At 37.8% G+C, this 16,282-nt stretch overlaps 1 protein-coding gene across 2 annotated transcripts in view; it reads right to left on the bottom strand.

The window, feature by feature from the left end:
* Positions 1–16,282, bottom strand: part of SH3GL2 (SH3 domain containing GRB2 like 2, endophilin A1) — a 208,742-nt gene that overhangs the window by 42,088 nt on the left and 150,372 nt on the right. For both annotated transcript variants that reach the window (XM_002742946.6, XM_008997300.5), the window contains exon 2: positions 1,823–1,891. In XM_002742946.6, coding sequence (XP_002742992.4) covers positions 1,823–1,891 — 69 coding nt within the window. The remainder of the gene's footprint in view (positions 1–1,822; positions 1,892–16,282) is intronic.

The following is a 16,282-nucleotide window of genomic DNA, read 5'->3' as shown; positions in this document are numbered from 1 at the left end:
TCTATAAATTAGGAGAAATAATCCTCATATCTTACTTTCAGACTCAAAAGAAGGTCTGTTGGTATTTGCCTGAAGTAAAATCCTTGCAGATTCTGTTTCAATTAGTTTGCAAAACTGGCATATACTTCTCACCAAAGTAAATCTCCAAAGGTCTAATTAGTTGCTCAGTGATAAATTCTACTCAGTTTTCCAAATTTCCTATTCTTTTTAGTCTCATTTAAGAAACAGAAAGTTACTTTGTCTCAGTTTAGATAATGAGCTGCCTAGCTTATTCCCTTTAGTCCCGGCAGATGCTAAAAGCAAGAGTCAAATTCTGACTCTCCATCAGTACTTAGTTCCAAATTCCTAAATACCTGCCTAATCTTTCATTAATTACATGACATTTAGCCAGTGACATACTATAAATGCTCTCCTGGGGTGCAGGGAAGAAGGAGCAGCAAAGGACAAGGAGGAATCAAGCAAGACTGGGTGAAGACAGACTGATTAATCCATGGGTTGCTCGAATGAAAGGCAAGGAACTCCAATTTTATGGGCAGTAGATGAGTCAAAGTCAAGACATTCTGGGAAGGTGTGTCAGTTCCTGGAGTCTCAGAGGCTACAGAAGATGGATGGGTAAAATACTGTTTCCAGAATGATGGATATCAGTGGCTACCAGCTTTGGTTGAAGATCAGGTGGTATTTACAACCACCCACAGATGAGAAATAGGAACCAATGCAGTCTTCGGTCCAACTGGAGCAGGTAGCTACCAGGCCTCAGCTGTAGGAATCTGGCTTTCCAGACTTCAGAAGGATGGTACTCAGAATTCCAAGAAAAAATCTCCTCACCAGTGGGTACCAATTAGTGAGGCCTACCTCAATAACTTAGCCAGAATGACCAGCTGGGTCAACACTATGCAGTCTCATTTCACAAGACCCAGCCTCTTGGCAATGTATCATTTTTTTGGGAACTCAACTGTTCCCTCTTGCCTGCTTGCATGCTGTTTCCTTTACAAGGCTCTGCTAACTCTTCCACATCTTCAACTTAACTATCAGTAAGGTTATCCCTGACAATGCAGATTGTGGAGGGGGGGCTTCTCTAGCACCATGAGTTTCCATCCTTGCCATATTGGTCATTACTTGTCCCAAGTTTGCCCTCCCCACTAGACAATGAACTTTGTACACTCAGGTACCTTGTCTATATCCTACCTCCTGGTTCGTGGAAGACAAAAAGGAAATATGTATTGAATTCATCAATAAACTCATCAGGAGGAAAAAAAAAGAAAGCACCAAGGTTTTTTCTTTTCCCCACACTACACTGATGTATACCTAGGAATTTTTTGTTTGACTCTTCACGCAAACATAGCAAAAACTGCTATAGGCTGTATTCTCTTCATTACAACTGGCTGTATTCTCTCCATTACAACTGGCTGCCTCTGGCCAATCATCCAATCAGGAAAGTCCTTAAAGCCAGAAAGTGACTTCAACTCTCCCCAAAACACTGGGGATGTCATTCTGCACCCTCTTTTCTTCCCATCTCACCCTAATTCAAACATCAGCTCAACACTGTCCTTATTTTTCTTTAAATGATGATGAAACTCACCAGGAAAAGTGCGTTGTGACCTTTCAACTTCATTGAGGTTTTGTTCTCAGGACAGTATAAAGGGAAGAGAGGCTATCTTACATTTTAAAATATACACAAAAAGAAGAGTATTTATTTTTCAATAACAAAATGCATTCTCAGAGACCAGTGGAAAACATTTGCCCCCACCCTTTTTCTATTTTTCTCTAATTATGGTAGACACTTTTATGTCAAAGGGAACACTAGGCAGTAGTGAACACTTACCCTTTCCATCTCTTTGAAGTCGTCATCTAGCTTTGTTCCTTCAGCTCCTCCAACCTTCTCACTCACTTTCTGTAGAAAACAACCATAAAGGAGAATTATTATAAACAGTTTCTTTAAAAATATGTGTTAGAAATTGTAAGCACTTTCACCAATATCTCTAATGTAATCTCACAACTATTCTCTGACTCAGGTGGAGAGTCTCATTTTTATAGCAGCAAACTGTGGCTCAGAGGGGCTGATCAACTTACCAACAACAGCTATGCATCTGACGAATAGAGAAGCAAGCATGCACATTTGTTTCTTCTGATTTCAATCTCAGTGCTCCTTCTATCATATAAATCATTATATAACTACCTAATCCTAACATTTTCTTCTTGAAAGTTCTATGGGGCAATAGCATCATACAATAATCATTTCCCTCTGATAATGGATCTAAAATGCTACCTATGCAGAAAATTGCTACTTCTTCAACCTAGTCCTAAATGGGCTATTGAACAGATAATCACAAATATCTATCAAACTGTTATGAAAAGAAAAAAGTCTCAGCCCAGCTAATCTTCAGATAAAAGGACACAGTCTGTCTCATAAAGCTGTCTACATCTTTATGTACGTAAGACAAACCATATGGAAAGCTGTTGAGAGCATTTGTTTACTACTTAATCATTTTCCATTACCACACATTTTATATTTATCAAATAACAAATGCAAATAGTCATTAACCACATGTAAAATTCATGTTCATAAAAAATTAGATACACTATTATATTCTGAAATAATGATTCAAATTAGGTCTAGTAAAAAATATATGAAGGAATCACATAAAAGATACTCTGGTTTTATCAAAGACAGAAATACTAAATGTTAATGGCACAAGTCTTTTTCATTTCCTTTAAAATACCCTAATTGTAAAGAGAGATGTTTTTCCCTAAGTTTCCACTGTAATACATAAAGTTACTGCATGTTTTAATTTCCTTCAATAGCAGCTAGGTTGAGGGTCTTTTCAGAAGATTCCTACCATGACCAACCCACAGCAAGCTCAGCAACAACCTGGATCACTTCCCTCTGAAGGGTCCCTGGATACCTGCTCCATCTCCTGGCCAGGAATGCTCTGATATCTCCTTGTTGTGGTGCCTGAGCTGTGTTCCTTACCCACTGTCTGTCCTTCACTCCCACTTCCTGCCTTCAGGAAAATCTTCAGAAAAGATCACTCTTGGGAAGGCCAAGAGTCGGAATTCTATCATCACTCTGGCCCTGCATACCATTTGCCACTCATTTCACCCCATCAGTTGAATTAGGGGAAATACAGCACATGGAAGAGCATGGCATGGACTGACCCGTCCATTCCTTGACAGGTACACACAGTGGTAGTTATGAAAATGGCATAAGAATTATAACAACCTACATCTGAACCTACATGGTATACAATAAATTCTACTTCCCATCTCTCACCAATAAAATGTATATCTGTTTACAGTAACCTGGTTTCTCCCATCAGTTTATTTAACTGTTATTTCATACTTTGAGAAAAAGCTGGCAATTTTCCTTGACATAATATAAGCTTAGGTAGATAAAAGGCAATGATTCAAAGTGAAAGGTTATTAAAAACATATTAACATCTTTAATTTATATTGATGACACATTTTCACTTTCAATTTATCATTTAATATGTGTACCCCAAGAACCATGTAGAACATATATTATTACTCCATTGCAGATGAGAAAATGAAGGCTGCATAAAGTAGGTTACTTGTTTATAGTAGACATTTTTAGCTAGGAAGAAGTGGAAGCAGCTTTTCCAGGCCAACCCATAGGAGTTTTGAAATCCACCCAACAGCTTTGAGGAGCTGTCCATGGTGCTGGCTATCTCTGCCTGAAGTTTCATTAGACTCAAAAGACTAGCAGTGGACTCGCTGTCTTAACACTTAATCTTTGATATCAGCCCTTTCACTTAACTTGTGCCCTGAGTGACGCTGACTGATGATTCCCTACTTCAGTGGCTCACGCCTGTAATCCCAGCATTTTGGGAGCCTGAGGCAGGAGGATTGCTTGAGCCCAGGACTTCCAAGACCAGCCTGGGCAACACAGTAAAACTCTTTCTCTAAAAAAAAACAAAAATAAATTAGTTAAACATGGTGGTGTGCACCTGTGGTTGCAGCTACTCTGGGAGCTGAGGTGGAAGAACTGCTTGAGCTCCAGAGATTGAGGCTGCAGTGAGCCATGATTGTCCCATTGCACTCCAGCCTGTTAACAAATGAGACTCAGTCCCCTGCTCCAAAAAAATAAAAACCTTTCAAGTGCCACTGACTTGACTACCATATTAAGTTTTAAGTTACAGAAAGTCACGAATAGAGGGGCCTTAAAGGTTATTAACATAATGTTCTCCCTATCACAAATCAACTTTTACTGTTACAATAATTCCCTATCTTTCATTCTGCTCAGTGATAGCAGTTTTAGCTCACATGTCAGCCCCCTCTTGTGTCTTATTCTTTGAGTACATGGTTGACCATTAAATTTGGGCTAGGAAACTCTAATCCAGTTGAACTCCCACACAATAAAGAAATATTTTCTACAAAACCCCAAATCAATTGTCATTATAAAGAGAATCATTATAGATAGACCTCTGATGTGACCTAAAACCTGTGATATTTAATGTCATTTTAAAAAGAAACAGTCACACAAGGAAACATGTAGCTGAGAGATGCCTTCATTTATAGAGAATCCTGGTAACCCTGTGTTAATCACATTTTGACCAACTCTAGACAATAAACTATCTCTCTTATCATAAGCACAAAGGCCTATATCAGACTTTCAGTCCTATATTGTTAAATACAGACTGATCTTAATTTCCCCTCTTCTGGCATTCATCAACAGCTTAGCACCACAGTAGTTGGATCACTCTATCAAATGAGATACTTGGATCCCACTGGCCATTAATAATTCAGAACTCGTCTGGATAACTCTGAGGTCAAGTCAACAATCCATTGGCTTTAACTATTTGGGGTGTGTGTGTGTGTTCAAAAAAAAAGAGAAAGGGAGAAATAGAGGGAACGGAAGGAGGAGGGAGGAGTGCCTCAATGAGAATGAGAACAAGAGAGAGCTTTTCTCTTTTCTATAAAAGCTGACATTTGAGCTACTGAGAGAGTGACTTCCCTGAATATAGCAAATGATGTTAGCAGTTGGATACTGATACTGGCCTGACTGGTTGGTTGATATAAAAATTTCTTACATAATTAGATTCCTTGGGGAAAAAGTAATATTAAAAATAACATCTATATTGTCCTCTGGGCTATTTTTCTAAGTCACAAAGAAGCTAAATATATCAAGGCCCTGAATTAAACGGTGGACTAAGTACCAACTGACTCATTCCTTAGGAGTATGGCAAACATTTTTTCTTCCGTTTCTTTATATAATGTTATTAAATTTTCCTTTTGTTTTATGTATAAGGATCAAGGTGAGGCACACAGGCTCACTGAGTCCATCTGGCCATAATGAAGAGTTTTGTTTCTCCTTACCTGGTACCATTTATTTGATGCTATTATTTTTCCAGTGAGGTGATATCTAAAATTAAGACTTCACAATAGTGAATATTTTCTGATGCCTTTTAGTATACTTTGACTAACATACTTGCCATTTGAGAAACTGTTCACCTATTTAAAAGTAAAAGGTATTTGAATCAAACAGAACAGTACATGTGAGCCAATATGTCCCCCATATCATCCAAAAAGCTACAAATAACTCCTAAAAACAACTCTCCTGTACCATCTAAAAACCTAAAAACATTGAGGATTCCAAACTTTTAATGGAACCCATTTAGTACAACATTGAGACTTTATACTTCTAATCTATTACATTTTCCATACATTCTGTATTCCAACCAAACTCATTTTCCTCTTATTCTTCACCATCTTCCTCACAAGAGGTATTCAATAAAGATTTGTTGAACTTCACTGCAATGTGGTTTTGTGAATACTAATGTTAAGATGACTAAAAGGTAGCATGAAGCAAGGCAAATAACACTGCCCACCTCACTCTGGGTGGCATTTCAAACAGCACAACTTCCAAAAAAAAAAAAAACCTCACATTTTAAATTAAAAGTCTTAATTTTAAGCCTGCAGTAGTGGGTGTCTCGTGCTATTTTTTTTCCCATATACCAAATAAGAAAAATGTCAAAGAGGGCCACCAGCCAGAGAAAGCTTAAATAAATGACCACTGTTTTCAACCCGAGGATGCTCTCTTGCTTTCCAATAGTGACTCATCCTCCCCCTAACTGTCACCTCTAGGCAGAAGACATTCCATCCTCTAGGGGTGGCTCTGATTCTTCCCAGCATTGCATTTCATTTGCTAAATGCTTAAAAGCCAACGATTGTACCTCCAACTGACATTTATAAAGGTCTCCTTGAAAATCACATCATCAGTGAAATTCAACAGACTTAAGATCAAATTTATTCATACCTCCCAAAACTGCAAGTTTATTTACCTCCTAATTTCCCTGATTTTGTTCAGCCACTATTCATCATGCAAAGCCAGGTTTCCTTACTAACCACCACGTATGCTGTTTGTCCCCTCTGCTTTGTATCTAAAACTATTTCCCTTTTCTACTCTTCAAATTCTACCAATTGCCAAAAAAGCCCACCCTGATGTCACCTTCTCCATCATCTGTTACTCCCCATCCAAGCTGGAAGTCATTGGACTTCCTTCGTACTCTTAATGAGACATCATCTGTTGGATTACCTGGAATGAACTACTTAATTGCTGAGCATATTTGCTCATCTAAATTGTAAACTGCTAATGCCAGAGATCATATATCACATGCTCTTTTATTTTAAAAAAATCTGAGACTTCAGTAATTAACATAGCGCTTGAAGAGCAAGGCAGAAAATATTTATCTCAATGAATTATTCTAAAACCAAAAATTGCATGTAAATTAAATAAGGACTCTAAACTATGAATTAGCATTGGTTCTGTTATCTCTTGAGTTTGATCTCCACCCCAAAGTATTATATCTTTGACTCTATCAACAGAAGGTAAAGAATAAGAAAATTCAATAAACTATTACAACAGGTAAAGAATAAGAAAATTCAACAAACTATGTTGTATAACATTTTACTTATAGCCAAGGCTAAAGAAAATTCTATCTTCATTGTAACTATTCTGCATTCAACCACTACATGACTTTTATTACGATTGCAATTAGTATTAATGACCTAATTATTTCCATTAATCCTTGTGCTATCTAAATACATGTATTTTAGTTTATATATACATATGCACATGTGTCATATATAAACACACACATATGTGGGAAAATGTGTTTTTGTGTGTATACCCACATGTTTCATAGAAAATATACTTTTCCAAAACATTTTCTTGAAAAATCACCCTAAATACTTTTAAGTATGGTGCCATTTATTTACTCATATTAAAACAGAATTACTTTAGTTAGCATTCTATAAATTAAGTATGTATAGGTTTTAAGAGTAGAAATCAGAATTTAGAAATATTCCTGCCCAATTGGCACTATGGAACAATCTATAAAATACATATATGTACAAAGAAATGTCATTGACCATTCAGTAATTGAGAGCCATTTTAGGCAAGGGTTTTTAAAACTTGGATTTAGAGTCAAGAGACATGAATTCCAGTTATGGAAATGTCACCTAATAGTTGTATGAAAAAAAAATGCATAACCTACTGCTGCCTCAATTTCTTCACCTGAGCAATGAAAACAAACATCATCTAACACTGGATTTTTTGAGAATTAGATGAGAAAATACGTGTAAAATCACTTTGTCAACTATCAAAAATCATAATTTAAATAAGGTATTATTATTCCTTAATAAGCACTTTTTTTAACAAACAAAATGGAGGTTTCCTTTAATATTATCACAATCCTAAAAATTTACAACATATTGCCAATAACAAGTTGAAAAACAATAAGCAGTCTTAAATGTAAGATGGAATTTTAAATTGTTTTCACACATTTAGTAAATCTAAATGTAATTTAAGTACATTATTAAATAACAACATTACTTAATGTACAAGCTCTTAAGAAAGGTGTAATACTAGCCCTGTAGGACACTACTGTATTCTCAATATTTATAGAAAGGCATAACCTCTGATAATAAATTAAAAAGCCCATCCTCTGACTCTATGCGAAGTTTTTTTTATTCTTTGTTATTTAGTAAAGTACTGAAACATTAAAAAAATACAATACTTGATGACATATCAAATATTTAGAGGGAAACAGGAGCGTCAAATTTCAGCAGTATTCTTTGACATTTGGCTAAATACACAGATCTTGTTTTTCCAGATGGTGGTATCCCCATGTACAAAACACAGGGTGGATTCACTTTACACAATATATGTCTCACACTATTCTTCCTCAGCTGTCATTAAGTTGGAATGCTTAAATGCCATGATGTTTTGAAAATGGATTTCAAAAAATATATATTTATTTTCCTATCCAGAAATTTAAGATTTTCTTTAAAAATGAGTAAAGACATTTTGTCTGCCTAAATTGAGATAATTTTATTTCTCACTATTAAGAAATTGTATATTTAAGAAAATTGGAAAGGTTCCTTTTATATAGTATAAAAACCAGTGATGGTCCCATGAATTGGAAAGGATGAAGACTGACTTTCTTTGAATATCTAAAGCTAAAAACTTTAAAATGAGATTGGGTGAGTTAAGTACTTGGCCTTTTCCCCATCTTCCAGCCTATTTTGTTCCTTGGCAAATACTTCATGGAAAATACAGAAATTGATTTGTATGATGCTGTAATTGTTTCTGGTGTGGTTAACTGCAGTTAAAAGTAATAACTTTCTCAGCCCCATTTCCCCAAAGTGAAAAATTCCCATAGACTATAGGACAAATTATTTCCTTCCTTCAAAAGGACTTGGAAAAATTTATGATAGAGGGATCATGCAGAGCTTTTGGCTCCTTCCTGGAAAAATAGTTTATAACTATATATTACCTATAGGTTTCATTTGCAAGATTTCCTGTTTTTGTCTTACAGATAATTTTTTGAGTATATACAATGTGACTAATAATAAATAACTGGCATTTCTCTATTTTTCAACTCCCCCAAATAATTTAGTTCATCATCAGATAAGAGGCAATTGAAGAGGGCAGTTCAGCAGCAGAGATGGTATTTCCATAAAGTTTTCCATCCCTAACAATAGGAAAAAATTTGATACATCTTCATAGTCCACTCCAATAAGCCATTGAAGTTACACAGAATATAAAAAGGCAGTATCTGCTAATGATAGACCAGTAATTACTTCGGAATTTCTGAGCTGGTTAATAAGTGGTCTAGAACGTATTGCTTGATGACTCAGTTGATAAGGCCAAAGCAAAGTCAATTAGGACTTTCTCATTTGTTAAGAGGAACTTCCTGGCAAGCCCCTTTCTCCTAACCAGTTTTGTGAATTGAAACTACAAACTACCATGGGCCTGTTTCCTCATCCACAAAATGGGGCCAGAACAGGGTGGACCTGGGTAATCGGAAGAGTTCTCAGATACGTTACAACTACAAATTTCATGCCTCTTTCTGTGATGGTGAGTTTCATGCGTCAACTTTGCAAGTCAACAGTATCTAGTTAGTCAACTAAACTAATGCAATAGCTGTAAAGGTATTTTGTGGAAATGGTTAACATCTACAATCTGTTGACTTCAAATAAAAAAGATTATCCTTCATAATGTGGATGGGCATCATCTAATCGATGGAAAAGCCTTAAGAACAAAGCTGAACTAACTGTGAGAAAGAAATTCTGCCTCAAGACTGCAGCATCACCTTCTGACAAAGAGTTTCCAAGCCTGCTGACCAGACTCGCAAATTTCAGACTTGTCAGCACACCCAATTGCATGAGGCAATTCCTGGAAATAAAATTTTTTTCTCTCTCTCTCTATGTATGTATGTATGTATGTATGTGTGTATGCATGTATATATCCATATCTATGTCTCACTGTTCTGTTATTCTGGAGAACCCTAACTGCTACAATTTCTACCTGCTGCAGTACTATTTATAGTACGACACAGGCAGACCATATATTAGGAAAGGGAGGAAAAGAAAGTACTATGCAAGGTGCTTAAAGAGAAAGTGCTATGGCACATTTTTGTTTTCAGTTTAGAATTATTTTTGTGCAAGTTCCATTCTTTAGAAAAAAGAGACAAAAACATCTTGAGATTAAATCCACCAAATGAAATGGATACAGCAGCACTCAAATTGAATGCCTACTATGTACCAGGGACTTTGCAAGTACTGAAGGGTTTTAAACACAAGTAAAATAAGCACATGCTGTCTGGGAACCTGCAGTTTTGTTTGGATGATTGTAAACAAATCATCTCAATACAATGGCATACATATATTAACAAAAGTACCGAGTACCCTCATAGACAATTAGAACATAGTTGGGAGAGAAAGGGCTGGGGAAAGCTTCCTGGAGGCTGGGCTGATCTCGAAAGGAATAAGTAAGCCAGAAGAACAGACCTGGGATCAGGTAAGAAGCTTTATTACATAAATATCTACATGACAAAAAGCAAACGAGCAACAAATGTGACATATGCACAGGAGAATGCATATACTTCAGCACTGCCAGATCTCAGAGGCTAAGGCCGGGAATGTTGAGGACTGAGGCTGCAGGGGAAGGAAAGGATGAAATGGCAATGTGCCCTTCTATGATATGCTAAAAACTGTAGGGGTGTGAGTGTGTGTGTTTGTGTGGTGTGTGTGTGTGCACGCACATGTTTCTTTCTTTTTTTTTGAGACAGAGTCTCACCCTGTTGCCCAGGCAGGAGTGCAGTGGCGTGATCTCGGCTCATGGCAGCCTCCGCCTCCAGGGTTTCAGCAATTCTTCTGCCTCAGCCTCCTGAGTAGCTGGAACTATAGGCACCCACCACCATGCCCAGGGAATTTTTGTGTTTTTAGTAGAGATGAGATTTCACCATGTTAGCCAGCCTGGTCTTGAACTCCTGACCTCAGGTGATCTGCCCACCTCAGTCCCCCCAAAGTACTAGGATTACAGGCATGAGCCCTCATGCCTGGCTTCGTGTTTCTTTCTTGAGCTCATTTGGAGTCACTGCCCACTTCCACCTTTAGGCAACTGTAGGGGTTAGACCCCATAAGTGTCCAGGCAGGAGCCAGAAGCCTCAGCCTATTTCCATGTAAATAATGAAGAAGAAAGTAACTAGAAATATAATCATAGTAGTTATTAGTTATTCATAGGTGATCTTAATTCTTTTACTAATGCCTCTCAGGTTGGAAGTGTGGACCTGAGGTGACATTGTGAAATGAAGGACCCTAAGGCAAGATGCTTTAAGCCTCTGTCAGTCCCTAGTAAGGGCTGCTGGAGGGCGCCTTGGCTGTGCAGCAGTGCCAGTGCTGGGAAAGTGCCTGCTGTTTAGCCAGCTAGGGACGGAGGCGTCCCAGATGGCCAATTTGTCTCCCTCCCTGGAGGAGTTAGGAGAAAACTCTGCTTCTCCAAGCTCTTGTGGTAGGCCTAATGGCTGTCAGGTGTAAGTCTGCAGACATCCAGGTGCTTAATTGTCTCTGTGCGATGCTGTGCTTCAGTGGTCACGTTCCATGTCTACTCTCACGTTCTGCTTCCGCACCTGGTTCCTTTTTTCTTAGATGAGATAATCAGTAAAAGTAACATAAATCTTAATGTCTCTGTTCTTTCTCGACAAGTATGGAAAAAGTGCTGACGCATTCTGCTCTTTACCTCATCTCGGCTGCTAGAAATTCCTGAGCCCCTACCTGGATGACACATGATGTATTTGACCCTTTCACTGCCATGCCCTATCTACCCTGCCCCAGTCACCGACCACCAATGACATTCCCTACCTACCCTGCCCCGAGCTTTGTGCTCAATAAAAGTCAGAATGTGCGGACACTCAGGGCCACTGCCAGACTCTGTGCTTTGGTTGGCATGGACCCCTGGGCCCATACTTTCTTTTCTCTATCTCAGTGTCTTGTGCCTTTAATTCTATAATTTCTCACGTCCACACCAGTAGAGAGGGCTTGCAAGGACACTGCAGGGCTGGACAACTCATCTGCTTTTGATTCCTCATAATTTTAACTTTTCTAGAAATGTCATTTAAGTTGGATCATATAATACATAGTTTTAAATATCTGGCTACTTTAACTTAGCCTAATGCATTTGAGTTTAGTCTGTGCTGTTATTTTTTATTGGCGGAGTAGTATTTCATTGCATGGTGATATCACATTTCGTTTTTTATCCATTCACCAGTTCATATTGCCTCCAGTTTGGGGTTTTTATAACTAGCATTGCCACAAATATTTGCATACAAGTTTGCATGAACATGTTTTCATTCCTACTGGAAAGAAACCTGGCAATGGAATTGCTGGGTCTTGTGGTAGATGTGTAGTTAATTTTTAAAGAAACTGCCAAAATATCTTCCATAGTGGTGTACCATAAATCCTTAGATTTTATCTTAGCATAATGGGGAGCCATTAACAGGTTTTAAGCTGGGAAATGATATAGTTACATTAATTTTAAATCATCTGATTATGGAGTGAGGACTGAGTTGGCAAAATTAAGACTGGAAATAAAGACACCAGTTAAAACAATACTGCAATCATCCAAGTGGACAGTTAGGGCTTGAATCAAGAACTCTGGGAATATATAAGTAATCATTAAATATTTAAAATACAAAAAAGCAGGAGAGAGAGAGAGAGACAGACAGACAGACAGACAGACAGAGAAACAGAGAGAGAAACAGAGAGAGAGAAACAGAGAGAGATCACTATATATTTGTAAAACCCAAAGAGTAGATGCGACCCCTCAGGGAGAACATGCATCCAGAGTACAGCTATGAATCAAGGAAGAAACCCTGAGCATCACCAAAAATTAAAGACTAGGCAGGGAAAGAACTAACAAAAGACCAAAACAAACAAACAAAACCAGAAAGTAAAGGAAGAATCTGGAAAGAAAGAGGTCTTAACAGTCAAGAAAGTTTCCTTAATGAATATAAGCAAGCCCAGAGAATGGGCAAGGAGGTAGCAGTAGGGTGTGGCTGAAACAATCATTTCAGAGTCATCAGAATTAAAGAGTTAGATAGGTTCCAGCAGTGCAAACTGCTGTCTATGTGATGTAGATTAATATAATGGGCTTAAAGACAAAATAAGCACATTCCAAAGTACACTAAGAATAAGGTAATAGGATCTACATCATTATATTTCTTTTTTCAGACACATTTTATATATTTATTTATTCGTTTACTTTTTTCTCCTTTTTTTTAAATTACACTTTAATTTCTGGGATACATATGCAGAATGTGCAGGTTTGTTACATAGATATACATGTGCCATGGCAGTTTGCTGCACCCATCAACCCATCATCTACATTAGGTATTTCTCCTAACACTATCTCTCCCCTGGCCACCCACCCCCTGAAACGCCACAGTGTGTGATGTTCCCCTCCCTGTGTCCATGTGTTCTCACTGTTCAACTCCCACTTATGAGTGAGAACATGTGGTGGTGTTTGGTTTTCTGTTACTGTGTTAGTTTGCTGAGAACGATGGTTTCCAGCTTCATCCATGTCCCTGCAAAAGACATAAGCTCATCCTTTTCTAAGGCTGCATAGTATACCATGGTGTATATGTGCCACATTTTCTTTATCCAGTCTATCATTGATGGGCATTTGGGTTGGTTCCAAGTCTGTGCTATTATGAATAGTGGCACTCTACTCACATCCTCATATTTTTGTGTGCAATATTTCCCTCTCTCATCTCACTTTCTGCCTATAGAAATATCATTTGGAAACACAGGAAATGCTCATTAAAAAGTAGAGTAATTGATGGCTGTGGGGCACTAGGACTTGTGACCGTTTTTTTCCATCCGTTCAAGGTAAGCACTTCATCTTCACAGAAAGCCAACGTCAGGGGTAAACTGCAAGCTGATGGATATTTGAAGATATTTAAGAGACTTCCTATATGTATTTCACACCTCTGTATAGTCAGTTCTCCATATAGCATTTTATGTCACCAAATGTGGCAGCCAAGCTCTATCCTGAGATAAATGTTCTTCCTTCCTAAGCCAAAGCAAGCTACTGGCACCATGCTTATAGATGCAATAATATATCATACGCTTTACCTTAGGTAACAATAAGGAAGAGATATGAAGAGGCTTCAGAGGTAGTCGTGAAAGTGGATGGACAACCAGGGGGCATGCAAAAAGAGACCCAAGACCCTTCATCTTATACAGAAAATTCACTGACTTCTCTATAGAGGAAATAAAATTCCTGTTTACTGACAAATTAGGAATAAAAATATAACCACACAAAGCTCAAAGATGAATTCCTCTCTGAGGTATGAAATTTGAAGATTAATATCTGTAGAAATTCTGTGATCCAAACCAAAATTTTAAAAAGCCTCCTAGTGACAGGGAAGACATACATATCCATCTATTCATCCATCCACATAAAAACACACAAACACATTTCATTTATAATCTTGGGCTGAATGCCTTGAATGCTAAGCAGCTCATCACTGCCTAAGAAGGCTATGCACTGACAGATGCTCTACTCTGCTTCCACCCTATGCTGTGAGGTCTGCTGCCTGCACTGCAGCTGATTCCCTGCAGATACTCAGACCTCACAGGCTCATGCTGAAGCAGACAAGACATTGCGGAGGATCCCCTACCACACAAATTCCTGACTTGTTTTCTTCCCACAGTCTCAGATATCAGAACTGTACCTGTTCTCTGCCCTCACAGGTTATAAGTATGTACCAGGAAAGGCTGCTGCAATAGATGAAACATATATACAGAGTGACGTCACTACATCCCACACCTCCTACCTGCTAACTTAAGCCCTTTCTTTCTCACTATGCTTTCCATATGTGGAAAGAGCTGCCAGCTTTATCTTCCCATTTCCTACTGCTCGATCAATTCTGTGCCAATATAGTTGTCCCTCAATGTATGCAGGGGATTGGTTCCAGAGCCCCTGTGTATACTAAAATCCTACATACCCAAGTCCCTCAGTTGGCCCTGTGGAACCCATATACACAAAAATTTAGCCCTCTGCACAGGCAGGGTTCACATGCCATTAATATTCTCCATTCCATCCACATTTGGTTGAAAAAAATCCATGTATAAGTGGACCCCACAGTTCAAACTGGTATTGCTCAAGGGTCAACTGTAGTTATATGTTATACTCTTACATAAATACAAAACTTACACACAAATACATTTTTAATATATATATATATTAAAAGGAGCATTTTGTAAGTAACAGGTAGCATTCAAAAAATAACAGGGACATTTCTGGATTTTCTATAGATTCAGGGTTGCTTATACTCATACATTAAACTAAGAACAGGTGCCAAATAGTATTGCAGGATTCCAACCTGGCACTAATGGCTTCCTTTTCTTTCAAGTTTCTGTCTAGTGCTTTTTAAGCCATGTAGAAGACTTGCTCTTGAATGAGTTGATTGTTTGCAGAGCTCTGATGAAAGTATGTCAAAAAATAAAATACAGAAAGGACACAGGAAACAATATTCTCCTTTTAATTCTGCTTAGGCTTAGTAATGTGCTAATGTCAACATCTGCCAGTGAGTGGTAGGTAGTGAATACCAGGATTCTGAGAGGCTATCCCCTTAGTTGTTCAAGTGATATCTCAGAGGAAGAAACAAGAAATGTTCAGAAAGAAGACTTTTAAGAGACTGGGTACCCCTTCTCATGATGTGGCAAAAGTGAAGCAGAACATGTACCAGGAAGGGAGCCCCGAGGCAGTGGTTTTGAAGTTCCTTGTCCTTTAGCTCTGGAGTATAGGGCAAAGAAGAATACATTACTCTATTGAGGTGTAATTTATATCCCATAAAGTTCACCCATTTAAAGTATACAATCCAGTGATTTTTAGTCTATTTATGGAGTTATGTAATCCTCACCATACTCTAATATTAGATAGCTTTTGTCATATCAAAAAGAATTTTTTTAGCCATTAGCATTCACTGCCCACTCTTGGTAATCACACATATACTTCTGTCTCTATGGATTTTCCTCCTATGGATATTTTATATAAACAGAATCATATAATTATGTGGTATTTGTTTCTGGCTTGTTTCACACAGCATAATGTTTTCCAGATTCCTCATGTTGTGACACATATCACTGTTTCATTCCTTTTATAGCTGAATAATATTCAATTGTATAGATATACCATATTTTGTCTACTCATTCAACTATTGATGGACATTATGTGCTATTTACTAGGTTGACAACTGTGGGCAAACTGTCTTATCTCTTAACTTTCCTGCTATGTGAATAACTAAAAGCTACCTCACAGGGCAGTTATACTTGAAGTTATGTGAAGATTCTACAATATAACTGAGTAACTGCTTTGTCAACGGTAAAGTTGACGTCATATGAAAACTCACGAATATAGTGACAATAAACTTCCGAAATGCTTCTGAGACAAACATGTGCCTAAAGGAGGAAACAC

The sequence above is a fragment of the Callithrix jacchus genome, chromosome 1 (genome assembly GCF_049354715.1).
Source record: "Callithrix jacchus isolate 240 chromosome 1, calJac240_pri, whole genome shotgun sequence".
Lineage (NCBI taxonomy): Eukaryota > Metazoa > Chordata > Mammalia > Primates > Cebidae > Callithrix > Callithrix jacchus.
This window is presented reverse-complemented; position numbering and strand designations above follow the sequence as displayed.